Source organism: Phyllostomus discolor, chromosome 8, assembly GCF_004126475.2.
Source record: "Phyllostomus discolor isolate MPI-MPIP mPhyDis1 chromosome 8, mPhyDis1.pri.v3, whole genome shotgun sequence".
Classification (NCBI taxonomy): domain Eukaryota; kingdom Metazoa; phylum Chordata; class Mammalia; order Chiroptera; family Phyllostomidae; genus Phyllostomus; species Phyllostomus discolor.
Window position 1 is genome coordinate 40,677,925 of NC_040910.2, and position 26,656 is coordinate 40,704,580.

The 26,656-nt window shown below is 56.9% G+C and overlaps 4 protein-coding genes and 1 long non-coding RNA gene across 26 annotated transcripts in view; 3 read left to right on the plus strand and 2 right to left on the minus strand.

Moving 5' to 3' along the window:
• The first annotated feature begins 1,767 nt into the window (after positions 1-1,767).
• LOC118501992 lies at positions 1,768-17,473 on the plus strand. The gene is made up of 3 exons (XR_004904663.1): positions 1,768-1,781; positions 5,233-5,237; positions 17,391-17,473. It is a non-coding gene; the product is annotated as an uncharacterized LOC118501992 (long non-coding RNA).
• On the minus strand, positions 3,907-10,227 carry NDUFA11 (NADH:ubiquinone oxidoreductase subunit A11). Its single transcript, XM_028521165.2, has 4 exons — positions 10,060-10,227; positions 5,571-5,663; positions 5,331-5,453; positions 3,907-4,088 (listed from the first exon to the last, which is right to left on the minus strand). Exons 1-4 carry the CDS (start codon positions 10,154-10,156, stop codon positions 3,976-3,978), a joined length of 426 nt encoding a protein of 141 aa, XP_028376966.1. The 5' UTR covers positions 10,157-10,227; the 3' UTR covers positions 3,907-3,975.
• VMAC (vimentin type intermediate filament associated coiled-coil protein) lies at positions 10,591-15,355 on the plus strand. The gene is made up of 2 exons (XM_028520598.2): positions 10,591-11,440; positions 12,597-15,355. The coding sequence occupies exons 1-2, from the start codon at positions 11,250-11,252 to the stop codon at positions 12,913-12,915; spliced, it is 510 nt and encodes a 169-aa protein (XP_028376399.1). The 5' UTR covers positions 10,591-11,249; the 3' UTR covers positions 12,916-15,355.
• Positions 15,891-17,455, plus strand: CAPS (calcyphosine). Of its 2 annotated transcripts, XM_028519385.2 has the most exons (4): positions 15,891-16,140; positions 16,216-16,393; positions 16,585-16,794; positions 16,870-17,455. In XM_028519385.2, exons 1-4 carry the CDS (start codon positions 16,058-16,060, stop codon positions 16,969-16,971), a joined length of 573 nt encoding a protein of 190 aa, XP_028375186.1. In that variant the 5' UTR covers positions 15,891-16,057; the 3' UTR covers positions 16,972-17,455. The 2 variants fall into 2 exon arrangements, with proteins under 2 accessions (XP_028375186.1, XP_028375185.1); XM_028519384.2 differs by having other exon boundaries at positions 16,035-16,140; positions 16,585-17,126.
• RANBP3 (RAN binding protein 3) overlaps positions 17,401-26,656 on the minus strand; it is a 54,555-nt gene continuing 45,299 nt past the window's right edge. For 11 of the 21 annotated variants that reach the window (XM_028519378.2, XM_028519375.2, XM_028519380.2 and 8 more), the window contains 8 exons: positions 26,129-26,232; positions 25,686-25,764; positions 24,244-24,346; positions 23,612-23,736; positions 21,927-22,047; positions 19,652-19,794; positions 19,076-19,259; positions 18,459-18,911 (listed from right to left, as the gene is read on the minus strand). In XM_028519378.2, coding sequence (XP_028375179.1) covers positions 18,868-18,911; positions 19,076-19,259; positions 19,652-19,794; positions 21,927-22,047; positions 23,612-23,736; positions 24,244-24,346; positions 25,686-25,764; positions 26,129-26,232 — 903 coding nt within the window. In that variant the 3' untranslated portion in view covers positions 18,459-18,867. Of the gene's footprint in view, positions 18,912-19,075; positions 19,260-19,651; positions 19,795-20,898; positions 21,105-21,926; positions 22,048-23,611; positions 23,737-24,243; positions 24,347-25,685; positions 25,765-26,128; positions 26,233-26,656 lie in introns of those variants that run through there. The other 10 variants (XM_028519383.2, XM_028519377.2, XM_028519376.2 and 7 more) reach the window with 3 other exon arrangements.

A 26,656-nucleotide genomic window follows, 5' to 3' on the forward strand; every position in this document is an offset into this window, starting at 1 on the left:
ATCGAACCCATAACCTTGGCATATGGGGATGGTGCTCCAGCCAACTCTGCTACCTGGCCAGGGCTCATTTTTTCTTTAACTGCCTGATTTACTCTTTCTCCCTCCAGACCAGACTGAGCTCCTGGAAGGCAGGGACCTTGCTGGCTGGCTGACTGCAGCCCTAGGCGCAGGACCATGTGGTACAGAGAGACGTGAACCTGTGCTGGCGAGTCCCAGCTCTGGACTGGAGACTGATGCCTGAGGCTTCTCTCCTGGCCTCCCTCCCATAGCCGTCACCTGATGGGGTGGATGGGAGGGGCCTGCCCAGAGCTGGTGTCCAGAAGGGGGCCACATATTTAGGGAGTCCTGCTGTATTTCTAGGCTGGGTGCTGACTCAGGGGTGGCACCAGGATATGTCACAGCCCTCAAGGAGACCGACGTCCCACCAGACAACACGTGTGATGGTGACATGGGATTTAGAAGCTGCTGAGTGCTATGGGCAAAAGTGGAAGTGGGTAAAAGGGATGTGGGAGCCCACTGGACAGGAGGGATGGCGTGTCAATGAGGCTTCAGGGAGGCCTCAAAGAGGTGACATTTGAGCTGAGAACTGAGGGACGTGAGAGAGTGAGCTGTGGGAACTTCTGGGAAGAGCAGTCCAGGCAGAGGGAACAGCACATGCAAAGGCCCTGGGGCAGGACAGTGTGGGGTGTGTTGGAGGAACAGCGGGGAGGTCGCTGTAGCTGGAGCAGTGATGAGAGGGAGAGGAGGGGAGGACAGGGAGGGGACAGGGGCAGATCGAGCATGGCCTTGTGGGCCCCCAGAGGACTTGGGCTTTTTACCCCAGAAAGGTGGGAGCCCTGGAGGGCGCAGGCAGAGGGGCAGGACCTACTTGGGTGCTCAGTGGCGCCCCTGGTGGCTGCAGCAGGGAGAGCCTGTTGTTGGGGATGAGAGTAAACTCAGGGACACCGAGGGGGTGGGGGTGGGGGGCTGGCGAAGCAACCCAGACGGAGACTGCCTGAACTAAGGACGGAGCAGTGACGGCGGTTAAGACGTTCAGGAGATCTGGACGCAAACATCACATTTTCCACGGAGGAGAAATTTTCCATGGGGACCAAGGGTGACCAAGCAGAGGGAGGGGGCCTGACTCATGGACTCAGAAGCGCCCTCCAGTGGCTGCTGTGGGGAGAACAGACCGTCGGGGGGAGCAGGTGGGAACCGGGACCAGGGTGGAGATGGGTGCTTAGGTCCACGCAGGTGAGGAGAAGCTGGGCCCGGAGCGCGTGAGCGGGCCATGGAGGGGGAGAGAAGTGGGCAGAAGGGCTTACAAGGGGGTGAGAGAGCAAAGGACGCAGGCTCCTGGGCCCACACAGCCGTGGCAAACCCCAGCCCCAAGGGGCCTTCATAGCTTTGTGCGCCCCTGCTGCATCCACAGGCACCCCAGCTCACATCCAACACAGCTTTGTCAGGAAGCCTGTGGGGGTGTAATTTTGCTTTTGAGATCCGCTTCCCCCATGGGGTTGCTTTTGTTCCAGTCACCGTGACCACTCCACTTGGAAAATCCTCAGAGACAACTTAGTGTTGTGTCCTAACAGTAGCTAATAATAACAAAAGAACAACATTGAGTGCCTGCTGTGAGGCCAGCCCTCTGAGGTCGCCCCTCTGGGCCTCAGTTTCCGGTCTGTAAAACAGGACTAATATGAATAACGGCAGGTGGGAAAGGTTCCAGGGTTTTTCTCCTTTTGTATGACTCCAAATGCTCATTTTCTTGGGTTATTGAGAGCTCCGAGACCCCCTGGGCCACAGTCCTTGTAAGCTTGTCCCTCCCCTGACCTGGGAAGCGTCTCAGGGCTGGGGTCCTCAGGGAGCACCTGCTGCAGTGCGAATGTGAGGCCCTTTCACTCCCCTGCTGCGCTCCCCACCGTACGGCCCCCCAAGCCAGGCCTGTGGTCCTACCAGGTCCTCTGCCCCATGCCCTCCCCCCTCATGCAAGTCTGGAAATCTGCCTCCATCCTCACCTGAGGCAGGGTCCCAGGCAGAAGGGTGGGAGGCTGGATGCTGTGGACACGGGCCTGCATGTGGGGTGGGATGATGTCAGCCCCTCACAGCCTAGTAAATGTTTATGGGCAAGGGGCCCTGAGCTTTGGGGCTCCCTGGAGCCCAGCAGGCAGCTGCTCCCTTCTGCCCCATTCTGGGGGGCCTGGCAGGTCTGTTTCATCATTGGCAGCCTGCCCGGGAGGGCTGGGTGGGTGGTGAGCACAGCCCCTGGTCTGAGATATTTAGAGGGGAGACCAAGGCTGGGAGGTAGGTAGAGGCAGGCTGGCTGGCTGCGAACTTTCCCACCTGGTCCAGGGTTCCGGCTTCACGGAGAGGTTAGTAGGGAAGGCTGAAGGTGTGCAGGAGAGGGAGGCACAGGCAGATCTGGTTCTGGCTGCAGCTCTCAGACCAAGTGATCAAGCACAGGTCCTGGCCCATGGTACCTACTCTTAGAATTTGTCGCTCCTGCTGCCTCAGGCAGAGTGAATGGGAAGAGGAAGGAGGAAGCAGACAGGGAAGCAGGAACGGAATGTGGCTCCTCCTTGGACACCGCAGGGCTGGGGACTTGGGGATGGCCAGCAAACCTGCTGTGTGGTGGGCTCTGCCCCCTGCTGGCCACTGCAGGAACAGACCAGGCTGGTGCAGCAGTAGAGCGGCCCGGCCTCCAGAGGGTGTGGGAAGGGTGCTCACCCCCAGGGTACAGTTGTTTCCCTCCTTACCAAACATCCCTGAGGGACACTGTCACCCCCACTTACCAGGTGGGAAAACTGAGGGCAGAGCCAGGTAAGAACCAAGTGCTGGGACCAGAGGGCAGGGCTGGGAGCCCAGTACCCTCTGAGGGCTCAGCCATGCCCCCGGGCGGTCCCCTCCGAGCTGCTCATGGCAGTGGGTGGGGGGAGAGGAAGCGTGTCTCTGTCCTCTCTCAGGGAACCCCAGGTCCAGGAGAGACCTGGAGTGGCTACGCTGGGGCACTGAACGACCAGCGATGAGCACTAGCAGGCTGACGGCAGCAGTGCCAGGGCGCTGTGCTCTGCAGCGGTTTAATTTTAGCCGATGAACACCCGCCTGAGTTATTACCTGGGGTGGCCTGGAGAGGAAAGCCAGGGTCCAAGTCTGGCTTTCAACCGTGTCTAGGCCCCGGAGGTGGGGGTGAAAGAGGGAGGGACACAGAGGATGAGGGTGAGGAGGGGTGGGGCGAGGGCTGCGCCCAGCCTGGCCTGCCCCTGCTGCCCCCCAGGGCCACCTGCAAAGCCCAGACCCTGCCAGGGCACAGCCCTACTCCCCAGGGCGGGGCCCGGAGAGCCTTAATTTATGACCATCTCAGCGTGCTGGAGCAAGCCAGGCCTTCCTCTCCAGCTGCCAGAAAGCACCGGGCCAGTTCCGTGGAAAGCCTGGGGGCTGAGCAGGCCAGCGTTCTGGGGCTGCCTAAATCACTGTGCCTGACAGGCAGCGGCTGGTGAGGATGTTGAGTCTCTCCTCTTGTCGCTGCCATGGGCTCCTGCCCTTCAGGCTCTGGGTGGCCTGTCACCCACCTGTCAGATGGGGACAAAGCTCTGGGGCCAGACCATTGGGGACGCTCTGCTCCAATGCACGGGAATTTGGAGTTGGGCAGCGCGTGGGCCCCGGGCGTGTATTCCACGTGCTGTTGGCTTTGGAGGACGGCCCAGACAGGGGGTGCCCGAGACCGGCACCATCCCAGCTCCCACCTGCAGACTCCTGCCCCGAGACGCCCTCTCCCTGCTTCAGGACCCACCCAGCTGATGCCTGTAGCTCAGTGGGGGAACAAGATGCCTAATCTGCTCCTTTCCTCACTTCCTCCTGAATCCACCCCGAGTCTCCTTGGCTGGAGCTGGCCTGTCCGTCACCCCGGACAGCAAAGGAGATACACACACACACGAACATACACAGGATTTAATTCAAGGGGTATCTCCACCTGCCCGAGGTCAAGGGAGGCGGTGGGGCTCACACCTTGGGCTCTGCGAACAACTTCCAGCCCTCCAGCTGGCCCATCTTGATTAGGGCCGCCGTGATGCCCATGTATGCGCAGGCTGTGGCTCCAATCCCGTAGCTGTGAGCTGCGAGGGCGGAGAGGGCAAGGTCAGGCACTGTGGGGCCCTTGCCCACTCCTGCCTGGAGGGATGAAGTCACTTGACCCTCCGACTTTGAAGGTTTGAATGGAAACAGGCAGAGAGAGGCAGGAATACAGGCTGTGAGGACCGGGAGCAGGGGGAGACATTCAAGCTGCTGAGCAGATGCCATGTTGGCGGGTCTCAGCCTGTGCCCTGGCCACAGGCACTAGGCTTTGTGTCTGTCCCTTGTGGGGTTCGTGAACCAAGGAGGAGATTGCTCCTGGCTGCCAGAAGCTGCCACCAAGGACAGGGTCCTGCTTGCTGTATATGGGTTTCACACTCCTTCACAGGTTTGGGGACGTATGGTAAACCCAGATCTTGTCCAAGGTCTCAAAGCAAAGGCAGGATGGTGTGGGCTGCCCCCTCTGTGGTGCCCTCCCTCCCTACCATCCACTGAGCTGGGCCAGGGCAGCCGATCTGCCTGTGGCCTCTGAGGCTGTGGGAGGTGGGAAGAGAAGGTGGCTCCGCCATGGCACACGGGCCTGGGCCAGCCCGCTCCCACCAGGGAGCCATGCTCTGCTGGGTCCCAGGTGACCTCTGGCCACCTTGGTCCCCTCTCTGAGCCTCAGTCCTTGCATCTGTATGTGGGGACGATGAGAGTAGCCCCACCAGGCTGTATGGTCAGTCAACCAGGGCCATGGGCACAGGTGAGAGGGACGGCAGTGCAAGAACCAGCACCTCCTCCGTGCTCATGGGCTGGTGGCAGAAACTGGCAGTTCCCTCAAATTCTCTGACGAAGCGCAGGAGACAAAGGAGGGGAATATGGGGTGAGGGTGGGGGTCCTAGATCGTACGCAGAGAAGTTGGTGAGAGAGGGAATTGTATTGGCATCTGATGGAAGGATGTTCAAGCAGAGGGAACAGCTTGTGCAAAGGCCCTGGGGCACGACAGCGCCTGCTGTGTTGGAGGAGCTGGACAGAAGCCAGTGTGGCTGCAGTGGACTGAGCAAGGGAGAGGAAGGGTGGGGGTGGGAGGGGAAGGGCTTGGTGAGGTGAGTGTGCAGTGGGTGCATAAGCAGCAGCAGCTGCTACTGTTACTGAACTGGCTGGTGGCCGAGGTTCAAAAGCACTGGGAGCTCTCATCCGCTGCAGCAGGCGTCCTCCCCGCCCGGCGCTGCCTGGCCGCTGGTCCACAACGGAACACAGAACAAGGAGGGTCAGTGGAGGGCAGGGCTGGGGAGCTCACTCACTGCGTGCTCCTAGGGTCAGGCCTCCGGCACAGCCTCCAATGAAGTAGTTTAGGGGGTCGTCGGGCTTTTCTCGGACCTGGGCACTGACGCAGGAGGTAATGCCAAACACGGCACCGATGGCAGCTGTGGGGCAGTTGGAAAGGGGTGGGCACTGAGTCAGGGGCCCAGAGGGTCAGGACAGCCAGCCCAGTGTGAGGAAGGGTCCTGAGGAGAAGCAAGATGCCCCCCAGCCTCACTCACCTGCAGTAAACGTGTACCGTCCGGTCCTGGCCACGCCCTCCAGGAAGGAGTCAGGGGGATTGAGTGAGACGCTGTAGGCGGAGGTGATTAGGCCTGTAGAACGAGAGGGGTACTGGGCGGCTCAGATTTGGGCCTCTGCATGGAGTGGCCCTGGCTGGGGAGCGAGCCCCTTTGCCACCTCACGAGCCCTCTCTCCTTTGGTCCCCACTGTGCCCCACAAGGCAGCTCAGCTGGGATGGGAACTTGGGACTGCTGCTGCAGGGCCCAGGCTCCTGCCCCGCCCCAGCCCCAGGCTTCGCTCCCAAGGCCTAGCCAGGCCAGCTCCGGCAGAAGGCCTGCCTGGGTCCCCATCACCCTCATGGGCCCGCCACAGGGCACTAGTCCAGCATGCAGAGGACATGAGGACGGGGCTGGAGCCTCCATGGCCAGGCTGCCACTGGCTGAGAGCAGGCACAGCTACCACAGCTGCGTCCCCAGAGCCCCTGGCAGCCAGGCTCTGCTCCCACCAAAGGTTCTGTTCTCCTATGGGCCTGGGGCTCCCTGGCCTAATCCTCCTTGGCAAAGGCATGGCTCCTGGAACCGCCAACCCCTCCTCATCACCACCCACGGCCCCCTCCCCACCGGCAGCTCCTGCCTGGGCCTGTCCCTCACACTGGGCTAGCTGCCCACACCCACTTAGCCTTGACACTGCTGTCAGCCTTTCTGTCTCTGCCACTGGCCTGGCTACCCTGACCCTGACACTGGCTTTTATGCATGAGGGGCCCGAGTAGGGGCTGGGCCTGAAGCCGAGTGTCAGTGGGTGGCAAGAACCAAGATACTGTCCCGGAGCATCTGGAGTGAGCACTGGTATGGGCCAACGTTTGGGTCTGGAGTGAGGTTTGGGCTGGGGCAGGCCCACAGGCAGCCTCTCCCACCAGACCCCCCTCAGGGAATGGCCAGATGAGGGCCTACCTGGCTGGCTGCTTGCCACCAGAACAGCCTAACACGGGCCCCCCCACCCTCCAACCGACCCTGCTCAGGGCAACAACACACCTCTCCTTTCCCTACTGACCCCCAGCATTGCCTAGTTGCCAGCAGGGACCCCTTGGGCCAGCCCATTCCATCCCAGGCAAAACAGAATTGTCACCTGCCAGGTGGCACGCACAGCTACTGCCCCACTCACCCTCCTTGGGGCCTAGGGGGCTTAGCACCCTTGTATCTGCTGCTTCATGGGAGGGGAGTGGCCTCAGAGAGGCCGAGTGACTTGCCTGAGGTCACCAAGCAGAGCAGTCTGGAAGCCAGGCAGGTCCCTAGGGCCATGGCCTACCTCTCACCACAGCCACGGGAGTGGGTTTCACCCCAGTCCCCAAGCCTCCAGCTTCTCGGGTCCCACCCATGGGGCCTTCCAGGCTGAGCAGCGCCTCCCACCCCAGCCTGGGCTCGAACTCAGCTCATTGGAATCGCTATGGGGGACTTTTCACTCTGGACTGTGGGGTTAATCTTCAGAGCAACTGTCAGAAGGGCCGGGACTGCCACCTCCCTTCCAGATGGGTAAACCGCAGCCTGGGGACAACGGGAAAACAGCCACATATAAAGAGGGCCCTAGTACACCTTCAATTCACACAATGTTACATGTCACACTGTCCACTACAAAAAAAAGAGGGCTCTCATGTGCTCGGCACCTGTTCACAGACCCCCCAAATCTCATTTTTCCCAGGTGGTCTCATGACAAACCTGTGTCTCCACTTGAGCTCAGAGAGGCTAGAGGCTGGGCGGGGGAGCGGGGCCAGACTGCTGCAGTTCGGCAAGGACTCCCCTCTGGCACCGAGTTCCGAGCATGGTCCCCCACCCTTTCTAGACTTAATCGGAGGGCTCCCAGGCCTGCCTGGGACCTAGTGAGTCTTGATCTCAGGAGCTGGGCCAGGAACAAGGGTCTTAGGACACCCTGAAGGGGAACCATTGACGAGAGTCAGTGGTGTCCCCAAACTCAGTCGCGCAGTGAGCCCTGGGGGTCACCCTGTCAACCCCATTCCATATGCCTGTGGTCCTGGCCGTGCTGGGCACAGAGAGTGCCCCTACCATCCTACGGGCCCTTAGAAGCCCTTGGACTGGGAGTGAATGACCCGAGAGCCCCCTGATTACCCTGGGTCAAGACTGCTCTACCCCAACTCTCCCCCAGCAGTCATCCAGTGCGGTGACCTGCCACAGCCCATCCCTGCAGGAACCAGCTCAATCCTCACGTGCTTTGACCCCCAGCACAGGAGGATCTCTGCCTCAGGCCTTTCCCAGCACCTCCACTGCCCCCTCCCCAACCTTCGGCCTGCCCCCGGCTTCCTCTCAGCCTCCCATGGTGACCTCAGGACACAGGGCACATTCATTCTTTCATCTGTTTACAGTTACTGTGTGCCATCCTTCATTCACTCCTCAGTTACTGTGTACCCACATCCACCCATTCTTTCAGTTACCCAGGGCCCTGGTCCATTCATTACCCTCTCACAAACAGTTACTGTGTGTCCACAACAATTCATTCAAAAATTCATTCAGTCACATGGTTACCGTGTGCCCTGATTCATTCATTAATTCATTCATTCATAGTTACTATCTTCCTTCCTTCCAAAATAGTTACAGTGGACCTATAAGGTGCTGGGCTTTGCTGGCAGTAGGGCTCCCTCCTGGGGCTAAGCAGCTCAGGAAAGCCAAACATGAAACCTGTTCTCTTGTGAGGGCTGTGGGGAGACAGGGAACGAAGGAGTGGGCAGGTGAGGGAGGGCCCAGGAGCATGTTTGAGCCAAGTTTTGCATATTTAATGGTGTTGGCCAGTGAAAGCACACCCCCCCTCACAAAACGGGTGCTGATGTCCTTCTCAGTTTCAAAACCCCTTAAAGCAGCGATTGCCAACCAGCTTGCTATGGCAGGCACACTGTGTGTTCCAAGGGTTTTTAAACCATGCAATACCTGACTGTTCAGTCAGGGACACTGATCTCTTTCCCCTTAGACCGTCGGATTAAAAAATGACAACAGCCAACACAACAATAGCTGTCTGGTGTGAATGAATAAAAATTATACCTTTTTTTTTGCCGGACCAGCAAAAAAATTTTTTTGGTGTGCCACGACATGAAAAAGGTTGAAATCTCTGCCCTAAAGCATCTACTTCTTCAAACCTTCTCCCTGAAAGCCCCCACACCCCTCACAGACCCCCTCCTGCGTCAAGTTCCTGAACCACAACCTCGACCCTTCAGGCATTAGCCAATGTCAGCATTTCCCCACAAGCGTTCCCCAGAATAACGTTTCCTACAGTGACCTGACCCCATGCTTCGCAGCTTGCCAGGGCCAAGTGCCCCCATAGAGACCCCACCTCATACCCTGAACTGTCCCAGTAAATTGTTATTCCAGCAGGCTCTACAGAATCCGTCCCATGGGACTCTCTCTTCAGCTCTTTCTCGTCACCATCCTCCAGAAGGGCCCTGTGTACACATTCCTTGCCCCAACCCCCCTGCCCCAGGAGGTTTGTAGCCTGGCTTCAAAAGACCACCAAGGCAGCTAATACACCTCCTTGACATTCAGTTTCCACCGCTGAGAAATGGAGATGATGACAGGTCTCACCAAACATGCAGATAGTGATAGCGATTATTAATTAGGCCTACCCAAGTGCAAACACCTCCCAGGGGAGGCTCAGCTTCTGCCAGGCCCTGTTTCAGGAGATGGAGATACGGAGATGACCAAAACTCCCACATGTACTTCTCAAGGACACTGAGAATGAACAGGCACCAGCAGGGGTCTCCTCTGCAGGGGAGTGCCAGTGCTGTGGGTCTCCTCATGCCCCAAAGGCTTGTCTTATTGCAGTCCCTGACTCACTTAACCAATGATCTCCTCAGCACCCCTAGGGTCCCTCTGGTGGGCCCAATAAAACAGATGTCCCTGACCACCCAGCTCTTCTGGGTCCTATAAAGATCTCATCCCACTCCAGAACTTTCTCAAATTATTACCCACTCAGTAATAACCCATACCCCGCAGCTCCTCTGACCCCGATAATGTCCCTGTCCCACTCCGTGAGTTCCAAAGAGCCAACTCCAGCACCCAGACGGCTTCTCATACTCCCAGTGGCTAGCCTGTAATATGTATCACCACCTTCAGGTGCCCTGCAACCCTGCCAGACCGTTCCCCCACCCCTCCCAAAACGTCTCTCACACAAGAGTTCCCCATGACCACCCCAAACACCCCGTCTAGTGCCACGTACCGTCCCGCGTGATTCCCAGTTCCGATGTGACCCTCTTGAATTGCTCCCATTGACCCCATGACCTCCCTGCGCCTTCTGAATTAGTCCGAACCCCACAAAGTCTACTTCACACAGGAGCTCCCTAAAGTCCCAGAGCCTCCTCAGAAACCCTGACAGCAACCATATTACCCCCACCTCTAGGTCCCAGCTCCTCAAGCCACCCTCAGATAGCCTCCAGGGACCCTGTGACCTCCCTCCACCTTCCGCCCTCGGGGATGGGCAGCCTGAGCTCACCAACGGCACCACTGATACTGGTGCTCAGGTAGGCCTTGCGGTGACACTCGGTGCCATCGGGGATGTCCCAATACCGCTGAATATACGCCCGTGCCATGGCCACACACACAGAACCCCGAACTACACAACCTGCGGCCCTCCGCGTCCAAGGGCAGCCGCTCGTTATCGCGAGACTTCCTAGGCGGCGCGCGCAGCATCCCTTGCGGAAGGGCCCGCAACAAGTGTGCAACTTTATTGAGTGCCGCCACCATGGTTGTGGGCTGCGCGCACGCGCCCAGTTCGGAACTGGCGTAAATGAAGATCGCGTGTACCCCCAGACTATTTCTGGAGGGGGAAACTGAAGTCAACGAAGATCAGTGAAGGCAGATTTCACTAGTTCTAGCTAAGAAGGTCCTAGGTTAGGAATGATTTGACTCCGGGAGGTGGGGCCTAACATAAGGACTGCACTACAGTAGGTACTAGGCGTACTGCCAGGCACAGATTAGGGCTAGGACGGGGCAGTACTGAGCTTGATAGGAGCAAGAGGTAAGCATGGGGCCGGGCACAGCAGGAATGTGGCCACTTCCCGCGCCAGACTTTGTGTGGGGGCGTGGTCACGCACTGTGGCCATTCCTCAGGTCGGAATCTGAAACGCGTGCGACTATTTTGGGGCGTGGCCAGGACTGGGGGCGGAGCTTGACGGGAAAGGGACCAACCCTAGAGCTAGGATCTTAGAGGGACACGGCCTGTACCCAATTTCTGTCTTGTCCCAAGTCCTGCGCCAGATGAAGTACAGACTACGCTTGGGGGCGTAGGCAAAGACCAGAGACATAATTTACAGGGGAATTGACTAACCCAGAGCTATACGATTGCCTAAGGGGTGTGGACATGGCCAATCGTGGGGATCTGGGAGAAGCGCGGCCGATTCCAGAGAGGTGTTCAGGTTTGATCGGTCGCAGAATCCGGGCCAATCCTGGTTTTAGCTCCTGAGCAGGGCGACCAATCCTATTGCTAGAGCCTGAACTGAGCGTGCCGCTGGAGAAGAATACTGGGCCCGAGGGGCGGAGTTTCGAGAACCCGGAACCAGTCAGAGTGTTTGGGCTTGAGGAGGGCACCACCCAGTTGGCTGCGGCCAATGGCGTCAAGGTTCTGAACAGACCTCTGGGGGCGTGGCCCTTCCGGGCGGCTGGGGCCTGAACCACCGCGGGGCCATGTCCGCCCCGCCGCCCCTGCAGATCCGCGAGGCGAATGCACACCTGGTGGCGGTGCACCGGCGCGTCGCGGAGCTGGAGGCGCGGCTGGACGCGGCGGAGCGCACGGTGCGCGCCCAGGCCGAGCGCCTGACCCACCACGACCAGGAGCTGCGCGCTGCCCTGGACGAGCTGGGCTGCGCCAAGGACCGGTGAGGCCCGGGGCCTGCCAGGTGAACTTCTAGGTGGAGGTGGGCGGAGGCGGAGTCGAGTTTGGAAAGGGAATGCTGGCAGGGGGAACTGAATGCATTCACGTGGAGGCTGGACTACTGGAGGGATTGAAAAAACAGACACCAAAAAGCCTTGAATTAGTCATCGGTATATAAAGAGATGTCACACACATGTGGATTTTTAACTTACAAGTTTCCCACAAGGCAAAACCAGCTGGTAGTGAGTGGTGCAGGGGCCACCGACCTCCTGGAGCAGATATTGGGAGCCAAGGCAGGTGCTTGAACAGAGGAGGATGTGATCTATCGGAAGTTTTGGAGTCACTCTAGCAGCTGACAGTTGAAAAGGATGAGACAAGTGCCTAAGGAGGTACTTGGGCCCATGTGGGAAACAATTAACTCAGAGCTGGTTGGATTCATTCATCTATACTGAGTACCTACTGTGTGCCAGACACTGCTGGGTACTAGGGCACGTCTACACAGCTTTGCCTTTAGGCAGACACATTACTAGGTGGTTACAACATGGGGTGATCTGGGTTTGATAGTGGTGCACACAGGGTTCTTGGAGGACACAGATGGAAGGCTTCCTGGAGGAGCAGCCATCTAAGCTGAACAAAACAGGAAAAGATGTAGGGGAAGAAGGAACTGCAGGAAGAGCTGGGGGAGCAGAGCCATGAGTTTACACAGGCTGGGCATTGTAAACAACAGACATTTATCATCATTCTGGAGGCTGGGAAGTCCAATACCAGGGTATTGGCAAATTCAGTTCCTGGTGAGGACTCTTTCCTGGCTTCCAGATGGTCACCTTATTGCATGCTCAGGGGAGGGGATGGGCGAGCTGGGTAGGAGGGAGAGCTCTCTGGTGTTTCTTATAAGAGCGCCAATCTCATCATGAGGATCCTACCCTCATGACTTCATCCATGGCCCCCACCTTCAAATATCACCCTGGGATGGAGGAATTCAGCATAGGAATTTGGGGGGACACAACCTTGATCATATGGGGACACCTTGAGGCAGCTGAGAGAAGCATCACCTTTATCCTAACAACGATGGGGACTGGGAGCCCCAGAGGTCACGAGTAGGGAGAGGAGCCCCTCTGGTCCCCTGGTACCATTACTACCAAGTTTTGTTTTCCTGCCAGTGAGATTGCGGCTCTCCAGGAGCAGCTGCTGACCTCCGAGGCCACTGTCCACAGCCTGCAGGCTGCCGTGCACCAGAGGGACAAGCTCATCAAGCAGCTGCAGCCCCGGGCCGAGCTGCTGCAGGACATGTGCCGCTGGCGGCCACCCCTGGCTGGGCTGCTGGCATCCCTGGCTGGGGCTGAGCGCCTGGGTCCCCTGCCAGCCAGTGACCCTGGCCACCCACTCTCTGGCGAGTCCAGTTTACTCCTTGTCAATAGCACTGGGAAGGAGGGGGACAGGGACCACCTCCAGCCAGCAGTGTTTGGGACCACTGTGTGAGTCCCAGAGGAGACTGACTGCAGAATGGAGACAGAGGATGCCCATGGACACTTTCCATTGCTGTGGGTGTCCTGGGGGGAGGGAGGGGTGTGTCATCACTGCCAGAGGGAACCCCCTGCAGAGCCATAATCCTTTCTAAGCACCAGACCTGCTAAAAAGTCATAGGTTTCCAAGGGGTAGCTTGCAGACCAAATGAAAAATGTTTAGCCCAGCCATTTTTAAAAAAACTTTAAACCAATTATCCTTGTTGAAAAAATGGCGATGTTTACACACGAAAATCTGGATATCCGGCTTCAGACTTGGCCATGCCTACTGGATCTGAACCCAGAATACTCTCTTTAGCCAGACTGTAAATTATTAATTAGTGCCCTCGTCTCTCTGGGCCCTGAGGCATCTGAATTTGAGACCTCTCTGTCTTTGATAGAGGAAGATGACAAAGTTCCACATTAGACTTTTTCTTACCCCCCACCTCCCACCCTGAGCCCTGATTTTTGTTCTTCCTTCCTGAAGAGATGCATTCTCCATCCCAGGCTAAAGCTTTTTCTTACTCCATCCCAGACCAGAGTTAAGAGCTTCAAGCTCCATGCCATTTGCATTAGTTATTTTGAAGACACATTTTTAGTCCTAGATGTTCTTTTCCTAACTGTCCTATACCCTCAACCTTTAACCCAGAGGGCAGTGTGTGGGGTATGTGAGCGCTTGGCAGCCAGGCCTTGCTGCCAGGGAAAACTCAGGCATCCCTTCACCTTTTCTTGATCATGTGCTGCCTCAGGGCCTTTATATTGGCTGCACCCTCTGCCTGGAATGTTTGCCCGGGTGTCACATGACTGATTCCTTGCCACTCAGGTCTTTGCTTTGATGGCACCTCCTCAGAAAGCTTTTCCCTTGACTACCTGAGTTACTCCCCACCCCTGGTCACTACCATTGCATTTATTTTTCTTTACGGAACTTCTTACCATCAGGATGTAAGCTCCAGGAGGGCAGGATTTTTCTGTCACCAGAGCCTGGTGCACTCCAGGCCCCAGCAGGAACAGGATGGGTCTGTGGGCCCTGTAAGGGCCCCCAGCACTTCTGATCAGCCCCTGCCCCGCCCCTACTAGTCCAGCTTTTGTAGTAGGCAGCTGGCTCCTTTTTTACAGTCCCCAGAGAATCTATTTTTTTAACTCCTTTTTTCTACACTGCCCTCTCTTGGCCTGACACATTGAGGCAGTTTTGCTTTTTATGAAGCCAGGGGACCCCCATGCCTTTCTTAGCCCACTCAAGTGCCCAGCCTGAGCTGTTTCCCCACCTCCTTACTCACTCAGGAAATTGTCACACCAGGAACTGCCATGGGGCAGGGCCTATTTCAGCCTGGAAAGGCTGGCATCCATCAACAGCAGGATGGAGCTGGCTGTGGGCCTGGCATCCTGACACTGACCCCTCCATGTGTAACAATAGCCCTATTTTTCTCTTCTGGATGAATAAGCAAGCGGGGCTGTTTGTCTGAGGGAAGGCAGGCTGGGGCCTGTCTGCTCAAGAATAAATGGGGTGATTTGTCCTCCTTGGTCCTTCTTCCTTTCTTCCACGTGAGGGTGCTGGAGAGGTGGCCCCTGCGTGGGTTGTGGTCCAGGGAGCAGCCCTGCTGGCCAGGGGCTTGTCCTAGTCACTGGAGCTTGTGCTATGGGCAGTCTCTCACACACACACACACGACTGTGTCTAATCTTTGCAGCCACCATGGACACAGGCCTGCCCCATTTCACAGTTGGGAGAGTGAGACTCAGGTGAAGTGAAGAGGCCTCAGGGTCAGGAGGGCCTGGGCCACTACCAATTTATGGAGGAGTTACTGTTAAAGGTGTCAAACAGCTACAATAATTGTGGTTAGATTTTACATTTTCTATAGAAAAAAAATTGATGATTGTTAACACTTGTTAAAAAATGCAATGCAGTATTTCTCTGCCTACCCAAAGAATTTTGGACTACAATAAGCCATTGGAATTTGTGCAGCAGAATGTCACTGTGGCTTCCCAGAGCTGACGGTGTGACATCAGCCGTGGCCTGAATCGCAGCGCTGGGTCGGTCATCACCCACGATTGGCAGAGACTTCTGAGCACATCGCTGTGCTGTGTGCATGACCAAGCTTTGAAAAACCTCTGACGATCTTTGGGTCTGTGTAGGCGGGGAGGTCCCCAAGTGGGAACCACATTTTCAGTCCTGGGAGATCAACGTTCTTTTTGATCCCGCTGGTCAGTGCCATGCTCTCAGTTGGTAAAGTTGTCCAAAGTCTGGATTGAAGGCCGCCTGTGAGGGTGGCCTGGGTTTCTCTTGGATTACGTCACAGGGGTCAGGGCCACTTCTCTGTTTGGTACCGTAGCCCCATGGCTCACCAGCTTGTCACAAGAAAGCCCATCAAATGTTTGAGAACTGAAAACCAACCACCAAAAGACTCATACAACACAAAACACCGTCACTGGCCCCTAGATAACCACCAGAAACTGCTTTGTGGGGCTTCACTCTGCTGTGTCCTGGCTCAGACAGCACTGGCCTCAGGACCTCTCACTGCATGTGGGCCTGGGCCGCCTCCAGTCCTTTTGAACTCAAATCCCTCAGCAGCTTTGGCTGCTGCCCTATGAAAAGGGGTAGGGGACCAGCGAAGCCTAGAGAGGGGAGGGGACCTGTCTCAGGTCACACAGGAACTGGGCCTTGAGCCTCCTTCCATCCAGGACACTGGCCCCTGCAGGGCTGTGGCTCACCCCTCCTCATTGTGACCAGAGACCCCACTGCCTGCCCTGGGCCTGGGCCTGGCTCTTCCCCGGGCCTGAACACTGCAGTGCTGGGCTGGGCATGAGCAGCACGGTGGGTAGGCAGGGGTGCTGGTGACGGTGCTGCTCTGTCCTCTGGCCCTGTCTCCCGGCAGTGTCAGGGTTACAGCTGGGGCCCCTCCCAGTCTCCAGAGCCACTGTCCCTTAGCAACAATCCTACCAGGCAGGACGCACTGCCAACACTGGGCGGAACAGGCAGGAGCCAGCAGAGTGGCCATCGGGAGAGCTCTGGGACAGACAAGGGCAGGTGGTGAGTAGGGGTGCCCAGTGTGGAGCCTGGCTGGCCGAGCAGGCAACCCGCTTGACCGCTCTCTCACCCAGCTGCCAGAGAGCCTGGCCCTAGCATGGACACGGTGGACGCCACTGTGGAGAAACTCCGGGAACAGTGCCTGTCCCGAGGGGCCTCTGGCATCCAGGGCCTGGCCAGGTGAGCTGTCCCCTCACTCCTCCCTGGCCACTCAGCCCCAGGGACCACTCTCCAACCCCACCCCTTGCTCCCCAGGTTTTTCCGCCGCCTAGACCAGGACAGGAGTCGATCCCTGGATGCGGGGGAGCTCCAGCAGGGCCTGGCTGAGCTGGGGCTGGTGCTGGACATGGCTGAGGCAGAGGGTGTATGCAGGCGCTGGGACCGTGATGGCAGTGGAATGCTGGACCTGGAGGAGTTCCTGAGGGTGCTGCGGGTGAGGCCCGGGTGACTGGGGCAGGTCCCTTCACCCAGCTATCTGGGGGATGGTGGGTGCTGAGTGCCCAGGGGGCTTACTCATGTCAACCAGGAACTCATCAGTAAGCGATGCCTGCTTGAGGACCCCCTGAACTCTGCATTCTGTGCCTGGAGGGGTTGGGGTCTCTGTCATCACCCTCCCTGCTTCAGCCCCCCATGTCCCAGGCCCGGGAAGCAGTCATTGCAGCTGCGTTTGCCAAGCTAGACCGCAGTGGAGATGGCGTGGTGACTGTGGATGACCTCCGGGGGGTGTACAGCTGCCGTGCCCACCCCAAGGTGCGGAGTGGGGAGTGGACTGAGGAGGAGGTACTCCGCCGCTTCCTGGACAACTTCGACTCCTCCTCCGAGAAGGATGGGCAGGTAGGTGCCCACGGGGTGCTCCCAGCTCCTCCTGACCTGGCTGTCTACAATCACTCAGAGCCTGTCTGCCCCCAGGTCACCCTGGCCGAATTCCAGGACTACTACAGTGGTGTGAGCGCCTCCATGGACACGGATGAGGAGTTTGTGGCGATGATGACCAGTGCCTGGCGACTGTGAGCGGTGCTCTCACTCAGCCAGCCAGCCCAGTGGCATACGACCCCCACCACGGCACCCGAGTGTCCAGCTGGGCAGGCCCAGGGGTGGGGGCTGGGAGGATTGAGGCCACAGAACTGATTGGTCCAAGTCTCAGAGGCCCTTGCTTGGTCATGAGGTCCAAGTGGAACAAAGGCCCCTTAGGCTTCATTAGGCTACTTCGGGTGCCCTCCCCACTCAAGTCCTGTCCTGCTTAGTGAATCCTTGGCCTGTTAGCACCCCACTGTGCCCCTCCCTTGTGGCCCCTGGGAAGCCGGGAGGACCCTTGCAGGGTGTGTGAGAATGTAGTGGGGGTGGGCGAGAAAACAGGCTCTGCACCGAAGCGGCAGGGCTTGGAAGGCAGCTGAGTTGGGTGGCCTGTCCAGGCCTGGAGTGTGGGGTAGGCCCAGGGCATTTAGTTAAAAGATTTAATGTAGTTCCCAAATACATTTCATATGACAATCTTACATAAATGTTCCAAAACACATGGGCATTATCTGGTTTTACTTGTCACTAACTGGCTAAGGCGTAAGCAGAGAAAGGTGACCAGATCTGCTGGGGACCTTTGGTGTCTTCCCACAGCTTAGGCTCAGGCTGTGCACGGTCGACCCAAGATTTTGGTGGCACGGCTGCGGAAACTAAGCCTTCTCCCTCCCCATGAGGGTGGGGCTGGGCAGTTTCTTCTGAAACCCCTCAGGGCCCGTGCACAGGGACCTTCTCTGCAGGCAGGCGGTGCCCAGCCGGGATCTCAGCCCTGCTCTGGGGCCGGGGCACCGCACCTGCTCCTGTGCGTGCCAGGACGGCAGCCTGCTGTCTGGAACCAGGCCCTGCCCCTCCTCAGGAGGGTGCTGCTAGGGACTTCCTCTGCCTGTCATGGAAGCCCCAAGCCCTGGATGTCTTGGGTGCGGTGATGTCCAGGGCTGGGCAAGGAATGGCCAACAGCAGGGAGCAGGTGCTTGCCTGGGTGCCTGATGATGGGTGACCCACACGATGGGAACAAGCAGGAGGGGAGGGGTGCTCTGTGCTTCCGGCTTCGTCATCAACGCCTGTGGGAAGCAGTGGCCTCGCCATCAGGTCCCCACTCTGGAAGGCACCCTGTGCCCAGGATTTGGCCTCCACACTAAGAAATCACCTTCGGGCCCACAGCAGTGGGTGTGAGAGGATCTAGGGAATCAGCCCCTCATGCCCTCCTAGATCCAGTGGCCCTTTTCTAGATAAATTATCTCCAGGCATGAGGTCTACCCCTCAAAGCCCCATGGCAGCCTGGAGGAACCCAAGGTGGGGAGCAAGTGGGGGCCTCTCCTCCCAGCTCCTCGGTGAGGCCCCAGCACACAAGCCGTGACCACAGGGAGAGCAAGAGTCAACACACGGGAGCATCTTAACCTAAGAGACCAAAACGAAGCCTTGGGGGGAGGGGGCATTAAAAATACACACCCCAAACCAGAAGGGGGGAAACGAGGTCAAGATAGTAGCAGGACGTCCAGCAGAGCCAGTGTTTACACTTGTGGGGACAGACCTGGTAGCTGGGCAGGTGGCAAGAACCCACAGGTGTGGTGGTGGCATGAGAGGGGTGAAGAAACCAGGCGTCCCAGTCCCAGTGAGAAGCCGTGACAAGTCTTAATGTGCCATTTCAATTCAAAGGGGGGAGGGAAGAAATGTTCTTTTTGTTTTGCTCATCAATATGATGAGGTCTCGTGTCCCAAACCACGCTCAGGCAGTTCCCAAGTCTGCCTCTGAACGGGCCATGCGGATCCGGACTGTGGCCAACCCATCGGGGAGTGTGGTTCCCAAGCCCCGCGCCTCAACGCTGCCGGGGAGGGGCGGGCGGGCGGGTGGACAGACGGACAAAGCAGCAGGCTCCCGGGCGGCCAGCTCCCGGCGCTATGTGCTCCCAGCTGTCTGCCCGTCCCCTTCGTCACCAGCACCTGTGGGAAGCAGTGGCCTTGCCATCAGGTCCCCACTCTGGAAGGCACCCCCATCCCCCAGGGTCAGGCCACACCATGATGTCACCCTTGGTCAGTGGCAATGGGTGATGGGATTTAGGAAACCAGCCACCTCATGCCCTTCAGGGCAGGGACTACTGGCTCACCGCCTCCTGTGGCCCCCGATGGAGCGAGGACGTCGTCATCGTCACTGTCATCCTCGTTGGATGGGGCTGCACCAGGTTCAGGGGCAGGTGTTCTGGCCTCCTGTTCCTGTTCCACGCGGCTGCGCAGGGCCAGGATGCGGTGGTGCAGGGCCGCATACAGCTGGCCCGTGTCCTTGGAGCTGGCCTGGTGGGGCCGGGCGGGCGGAGGAATTGCTGGTTACAAGGCCTCAGGGGGAGACTACCCCTGGGGCTCTCCTCAACCTGGGGCCCATGGACCAAAGCTTCCATAGCCCAGAGCACACCCACTCAAGGGGTTCCCGGAGCCTGTGGCTCGGTGAGCCCTCCATGACAGCGGCATTCTTGCCTCTCTCATGTCGGGCACGGGCCCACCCGGAGGCTTCCCTGCTCTCTCCCTGGCCCATGCCCTCAGGGCAGTGCTGAGGGGCACCCGCAGAGGGGCAGAGGGGCATCCAGCCCTGTGGTGACTGACTGCATGTGATGAGGGGCTTCCCTCCTGTGGTGGCTTGGGGTCGTTGCCCCACTCCGGGCAGCCCAGCCTGCCCCCAGGCTGCTCACCGAGATCAGGAAGACCTTCACACCCTGGTCCTCGGTGTCCATAGCTGTGATGCGAATGCTCTTCTCACTGGCCTTGTCGATCTGCATCTGGGCCCATAGCTTGGTGTTGAGGATTAGCCGCAGGCTACCCTGGGTCCGCATCACTGCAACCAACAAGGCCACTCAGCCCTGGTCCCCAACCCCCACCCAACAGCCAGCTAGAACAGACACAACTTGGAAGGAAAGCAAACTTCAAGGGCAAAACCCCACACTTCTCCACCAAGGTCCATGAAAACCACCTACCTACCCACTGAGCTACAGCCACCCACATGCTGGGGTTGGCCCCACAACCTGGCTTCCCGAGGCCAGAACCACCAAGGCCACCGGCGGGGTCAGAGCCCACGCATAAGAGTGTTTTGTTGGTTCACATATCATGTGCCAGGATGGTAGCTCCCTTGTGGAATGGGGTGATTAGGCAGAAGCAGGAGGCAAACTACAAGGAGGCAGAGCCAGACAGGGACATTCGAGGGCTGCACACTGGGGACACTCAGACTTTATGCAACACGTGTCACATGGAAGTTGATGCCCCTCACAGGCCAAGTCCCAGCCCCTGCCCTGTGGTTTTCTTAGGAAAAAGGGTTGAGGCTGCCCTAACCAGTATGGCTCAGTCGGTTGGGCACTGTCCCACAGAGCAAATGGTTGCTGGTTTGATTCCTGATCAGGGTGCATGTGAGAGGCAACCAATAAATGTTTCTCACATCCATGTTTCTCTCCCTTTCTTTCTCCTCCCTCCCCACCTCTCTAAAAATAAATAAATAAACCCTTAAGAAAATAGGGTTGAGGCCACACTGTGCTCAGAGCTTCCAATGGGAAGGAGATAGACAGACTGAGGGAAGCATATGGCAGAGACAAACTGGGCACAGATCTCCCCTCTCTGGACGGACACATGATACTCCTAGTTCTACTCGTAGCAAGTTCAAGGCCACAGCCAACCTGCTCACTTGTCAGAGCCCTCCCAGCCCGCCCATGCCCTGACCCCACAGACACAGGTGACCTTCGCCTGCCTGCCAGCCCAGCTTTCCCCATTGGAACAGGCCTGAAGAGGATTAGGTGTCACGCCATTCTGGGCCACAGAGGGCCACACAGGACAGGGAGCAGCTTGGGCCAACTTGGGGAGCCCTGTGGGGTCCTGGGACCCTGCTGACTGCGTCTTCTGAGCCTAGCCTTGCAAGCCCGAAGTGCCCACCTCTGACGCATCAGAGCAATGCAGACGGGCTTGGAGGGAAGGGCTGTGACAAGGATCAAAGACTGGGTGGGGGGTGAAAGGAAAGGGTGCCCGGGGTGGATCCCAGTGAGAGAGGCGAGGGCGTGATGCAACAAAGCGGGCCCCCCGCTGCAGCCCGAGGAGGTGGGTACTGAGCAGTGGGGCTGGAAACACTGTGCTCTCTCTGTCCACACACACTCGAACATTTCCCTAAGAAAAACGGAAAAGGGATGTCCATGGGGGAAAAGAACGGGCCCAAACAAAAGGGCCTTCTTCATCCCTGTTCCAATCTTGGGGTCAATCCTGAAAGGATGCAATGTGAGCTACTAGTGGGCCCGAAACTGCTGTCTCTGTAAGGGCCAGAGGGCAATTTTAGTTTGGGAAGATCTCTCACACACACACACACACACACACACACACACACACTTGCAACCAGCATACTGCTGCGAATAAGATTTATGAATAGACAGTCCCGGAGCATCATTCTTGATAGAAAAATCAGGGAAAAGCTGCATGTTCCTCACAGGGAAATGGTGACACACACTCACTGTCAACAGATACATTACTGTAACAATTCCCCAAACAGTCGAGGTTCTAAGACAGATTTACCGACACAGCAACATGCTCTCCACACAGCGAGCAGAGAGAGCGGAGTACAGTCACCCCATTCCCCTAGAGAAGGACCACAGAGCAGGAGCGGACCGCCACAGCACTGTTGGTAGAGAATTTTCTCTCTATACACTGCTGTGCATGTTTAATTTCTTTTCCCATTCTACCATAAAACAGTGGGTACTTTCATGATTGGAAAATAAGTATAAAAATTGCTAAGTACTTTTATCTACTTTCAAACCCAGAAAGTGGCAGAGCTGGTGGCTGGATCCTCTGGGTCAGACCTGACCCTGGGGGCTCTGCCTTGGGGACCCACTTTCCTGCTCCTTGGGTTGAGGGGCCGATTTGGGGCCTCATCCTTTACCGCTGTGGGAGCTCTGCACCAATCCAGGCCCTCCCCACAGGGGCCCCACTGCCACTCACCTAGTCGGGACTGCAATGTCCCGTCGTCAGTCGAAGCCATGTCGTTGAGTCTGAGCAGCCCCCGGCCTCTCTCCACCCAGGACTGAGAGGTCTTGTCAAAGACAAACAGCTTACACTGGATCTGGAACACAGGGTGTCCCTCCGGGTGAGCAGGGCCCTGGTTGGGGGGTGCCATTGCCGAGGGGGCTCGTGGGAGCCTCCAGCTAAATCCCATGAACTACCCGGGTCACTAAACTACACCCTGGGGTCCACATCGGGCACTTGGCCAGTTTTTTGTTCTGCCCTCAAACTAGAGTGGATTTTATACTTTTAAGAGGGCTATTTAAAAAACTAAGGAAATGCAACTCAGAACCAACACAAGGAGAAACTTCATAGCCATTAGGTCAGCTACAACCAAATGGATAGACGGTAACAGGTGTTGGAGAGGACAGGGAGAAATCAGACACCCACACACTGTTGGTGGCTACCCTGGAAAGCAGTTCCACAAGTGCTGAACACTACATGGCCACATGGTGAACAATGACACTCCTGAGTGCCCACGTGAGAGCAATGAGCAGCTGTTCGCAAAAGAACCTGCACACAAATGTTTAGAGCAGCAGGATTCTATCACACCTAAAAAGTGGAACAACTCAAGCGCCTGCCAGCACAGTGGAATATTACTCAGCCTTGAAAAGGAACAAAGCATCGACTCACACTACAACGTGGGTGACCCTTAAAAACACAGTGCTCAGTGAGCCAAGCCACGATGTGTGACTCCTTTTATTAAAACGTCTAGAACAGGGAAACTCGCAGACAGGAAGTAGATTCTTGGTTGTCAGGGGCTGGAAGAGTGGGATGGGGAGTGATTGTTAATGGGTACAAAGTGTCTTTTGGGGGGGCAAAAATGTTCTAAATTAGAAAAACAACAAAAAAATATTCTAAACTAGATAGTAGTGACAGTTGCACATCTTTGTAAATATACTAAAAACCACAGAATTGCATGCTTTAAAGGAGTAACTTTCTTAGCATGTGCATTATGTCTCAATAAACTGTTATATTAAAAAAAAGAATATCTACAGACCATAGGCGGTCCTTTATAGAAAAAGTTTGCAGATTATCATGTCAATCTCTCTTAACACGGAGCAATTAAAAAACAATGCTGACCGGGGAAAGAAGTACCATTAAAACCTGCATTAAAAACTCCTCTATCTATATATACAAGGTTTACAGACACACGTGTGTGTGAAAAAATAAAAAGCAGACGAAAGGGCACCCAGACCTGGACATGCTGCCCAGGCCACGGAGGAGGATGGGGGGAGGGGAGGGGCAGGGTGAGGAGTTGGGCTGCATCTATGATTCTTTTCCCTAATAAAACAGGATGAGGTGTCAGCATAATATAACCAGAGCTGTAACTCTGGACAGCAAGAGAAGTCACAACAGTCTTATAATCCCCTAAACTACCAGAATGTTTCAAAACAGAATCCTTTTGTTAGAAAACAAGGCAATATAGACCCTTAGGGCTGGGTGAGCTCTTCACAAAAGCCCAACCAAGATCCTGAAGGTGGGGATTTAGGCCCCTCTGGCACTTCCACAGGAAGTCTGAGCCTTTGGCGGCTGGACCCCCAGATGCACACAGAAGCTGCGCGCTACCGTCAGCCCTCACACTTCCGCCTAAGGGCCTCGAGGCCCACCTGTGGCCACCTCACCTGTAACACGTTGCTCTCCGCCTCCTCCCCGGTGATGACTTCCACTTTTTCCAACAAACACTTCCGTGCTGTTGCCTTGGTGTAGGCAGCTGCCGACTCGGCCAGGGACTCTGCAATGTTATTAGCTAAACGACATTGACTATTTACTCGGTGGGGGGAGAGTGTGTACCTCACAGGAGACAAAACGGCTGGCTTGGCCCCCAGGGTGCCTGCTACCCCAGGCAGGGACCCTGAAATGTGCCAAGCACTTTGGCCGCAGGATCCGTAGGGCGGCCAGCGGGGAGCTACAGGCACGGCTCCGGGTCTCCCATTTCCCAGTCAGCAGGGCACAGACCTCCAAGAGGGCACTGAAGAGAAACTCCCTCTGAAGGGAAGGGGCACCGACCACCTCAACCGCCCTACCCGAGCCACACGCAGAGCCGAGGGCCTGGCTGTTTTTAGACGAACATGTCCCCTTTTTGCTCACTGAAAACCAGCGCCCGTGGCTTTCTGGCTCTGCCCCAGCGGCTGGTTCTCGAGGTGCTCACTGCAGTGTTGAGTTGGTCTCTGCGTCCCTCCCCAGCAGGGGTATGGATGGACAGCGCCCTGTTCCTTGGCACCCTCTCCTACGAGGCAGCAGGATTGCAACGTACCTTTCTCAGGGGTGGCCTCCTGGGACGAGGACTCGGACCCAGACTCGACAGCTGAGTTCTCCCTGTTGGCATCTGAAGTGACCTCATTCAATTTGGGTGGGCTCTGCAGGGAAATGAAGGTGCATGGGTAGGGGTATGTGTGAAAGGTCCTGGGGGGCCAACTGTAAAGGAATAGAGAACCCCCAGGTCTGGCAGCAGCTTTTGAAACTGCCCTACTGGGCAGAGGGCTGCCTTCTGCCATGGCCTCTCCTCGGCAGCTCTGGGGGCCCTCCCAGGCCTGGCAGGCCGCCCACACAGCCCTTTCCCTGTGGGGTGGGTCCTGGCCTGCTCCCCGCCCCGGCACCACACAATTCTGAAGTATCATTTGGTGTGAGAACCCAACAGAAAGGTGTCCTGGCAGACCTGCCCTTGTGCACCACACAGGAGCTGCCCCGGGAGCCCCCAAACGGGGCCTCTTGTGGCCTAGCCGGGAGGCGTGCACCCCCCGCCCCCTGACATCGCTTTGGGCTGCAGCGGTCACCTTCCCCTGTGTGAGATAGTTCTGTGACTGTTTCATTTTTTTTTTAAAGATTTTATTTATTTATTTTTAGGGAGGGAAGGAAGGGGGGGAGAGAGAGAGAGAGAGAGAGAGAGAGAGACATCAATGTGCGGTTGCTGGGGGTTATGGCCTGCAACCCAGGAATGTACCCTGGCTGGGAATCGAACCTGGGACACTTTGGTTCCCAGCCTGCGCTCAATCCACTGAGCTACGCCAGCCAGGGCTGACTGTTTCATTTTAATAAAAGAAGAACAGCACTGACGCTTGAGGAAAGCAATGTAATGCAGACTGAGAAAAATACAGAAAGAACTGGCTGGGCTGAAAACGGCTCCTTAGCCACACTGACGACGGACCCAGTGGGGCTGTGTGCACCTGACTGGGGGAACAGGGGGCCGAGGGAGGGGGCATGCAGACAACGCCAGAACCGAGCCCTGGCTGTGGTGTGTATCCGGAGGACATGGCACACAGGGTCCCTCCAAGGCCACTGCACCCACCCCCCACTCTGGGCTGCAGCCTCAAAGTCAGGTGGGGCTGACCACCCTTGGCCCCAGAAGTGGCTCAGGGCTCCAGCAGCATGCGGCTAAACCTGAGGTTCTGATGGCTGCCACTGCCCTAGCACTAGCGGGAAGAAGCTTGACCTGGGACCAGAAAAACCTGTCTTACAGTGAGGAGAGACAGGAAGAAGGACACTGGCTGACAGAACAGATAACCACCCCTAGCCCTTGCTTTAAGTTGAGTCTGAGCTGGGGGTCTCCTTTCTCCTACTTACAACTGAAATCCCCCTAATTTTCCAAGAGATGAAGTAGTAGCCACACCCGTGTCCCTTTGACCTGAATGGGGGCGGGGAGTGGCTGTAAAAGCCTTCTGGGTTCCAGGAAGAACAGTCCCTGAAGGGGCCACTCACCAATACGCGCTCGCTCATGTTCTGGCCAAATACAAACTTGTTGCTGGTGGCATCGGCACTATTGTTCGAGTTCTCTAAACTGAAGAGAAGATAGCCTGTGAATTTGGGGTGGAACCTAGTGGATAACAAAAGGCAGCTGAGCCGCCGCCAGCCCGATGGGCTCTGCCTGGGGCACCAAGTCCAGGTGATAGAGGTCACTCTGAGGGCTGGGCTGGACAACCTCACAGAACTTAGGTCTGCCTCAGGTGTCCAGCAAAACCCACAGTTTTAGCCCATCGAGAGCTGTGCCAAGTGGAAAAAACGGAAGGGATTGGAGGGCAACTGGGATTCTGGAAAATTCTGCCCTCTCTGGGGGTCTAGGTCAGGGTGGATGAATGACCTGGGCTCCTCTGAGGCTGGAGCTCACCCTGCACAGCACTGGGCGCGGGGCCCAAGACACGTACCTGGAGCTGATATACTGAAGGAAATAGTTGGTTGCTGTTGGCGTTTCCGAACTGGGGTGTCCGGCGTGCTCCATGTCAGCTGTTTCAGTGTTCTCATTTATTAACTGGGGAGCAGAAACACCCGTATTCAGAGAGTGGTGCGCTCTGGCCCTCTGCCGCACAACCTCTCAGCTACGCAGCACAGCCCCCGCACAAACCCCGTCAGATGTGCGAGAGGTGGTTTGTGGGTGCACACTGGGTGCTGGGGCTATAATCAATGCCACAGCTTTTTGCCTTTAATGGTTAAGGTATAAAACAATTCATAAAGTGTTAGGGAGCTTTTCCTACCTTGTTAAAGACATACAAAAACGCACACAGGCTGGCATCTTGTTAGCATTTTCATCAATACTTCTGCACTGAGATCACAGAAGGCTTATAAATCTGCTGTTTTAAGGGGTTTATTATGAACATAAAAAAGCCCCGTTTCTTGAGGGCTGCTTTGATGCCAGATACCAAATCTGCTCCCTCGCACAGGTGACCTGACGCACT

What these genes read in the sequence shown, in the direction of transcription:
- NDUFA11 (XM_028521165.2), bottom strand. Translation starts at nt 10,156, where the DNA reads ATGGCACGGGCGTATATTCAGCGGTATTGGGACATCCCCGATGGCACC. An exon ending in CAGTATCAGTGGTGCCGTTG is followed by an intron (nt 5,664 to 10,059) that starts GTGAGCTCAGGC and finishes CTCGTTCTACAG; the next exon opens with GCCTAATCACCTCCGCCTAC. An exon ending in CCTGACCCTAGGAGCACGCA is followed by an intron (nt 4,089 to 5,330) that starts GTGAGTGAGCTC and finishes CCGCCCTCGCAG; the next exon opens with CTCACAGCTACGGGATTGGA.
- VMAC (XM_028520598.2), top strand. Translation starts at nt 11,250, where the DNA reads ATGTCCGCCCCGCCGCCCCTGCAGATCCGCGAGGCGAATGCACACCTG. An exon ending in CTGGGCTGCGCCAAGGACCG is followed by an intron (nt 11,441 to 12,596) that starts GTGAGGCCCGGG and finishes TTTTCCTGCCAG; the next exon opens with TGAGATTGCGGCTCTCCAGG.
- CAPS (XM_028519384.2), top strand. Translation starts at nt 16,058, where the DNA reads ATGGACACGGTGGACGCCACTGTGGAGAAACTCCGGGAACAGTGCCTG. An exon ending in GGCATCCAGGGCCTGGCCAG is followed by an intron (nt 16,141 to 16,215) that starts GTGAGCTGTCCC and finishes CTTGCTCCCCAG; the next exon opens with GTTTTTCCGCCGCCTAGACC. An exon ending in AGTTCCTGAGGGTGCTGCGG is followed by an intron (nt 16,394 to 16,584) that starts GTGAGGCCCGGG and finishes TCCCTGCTTCAG; the next exon opens with CCCCCCATGTCCCAGGCCCG.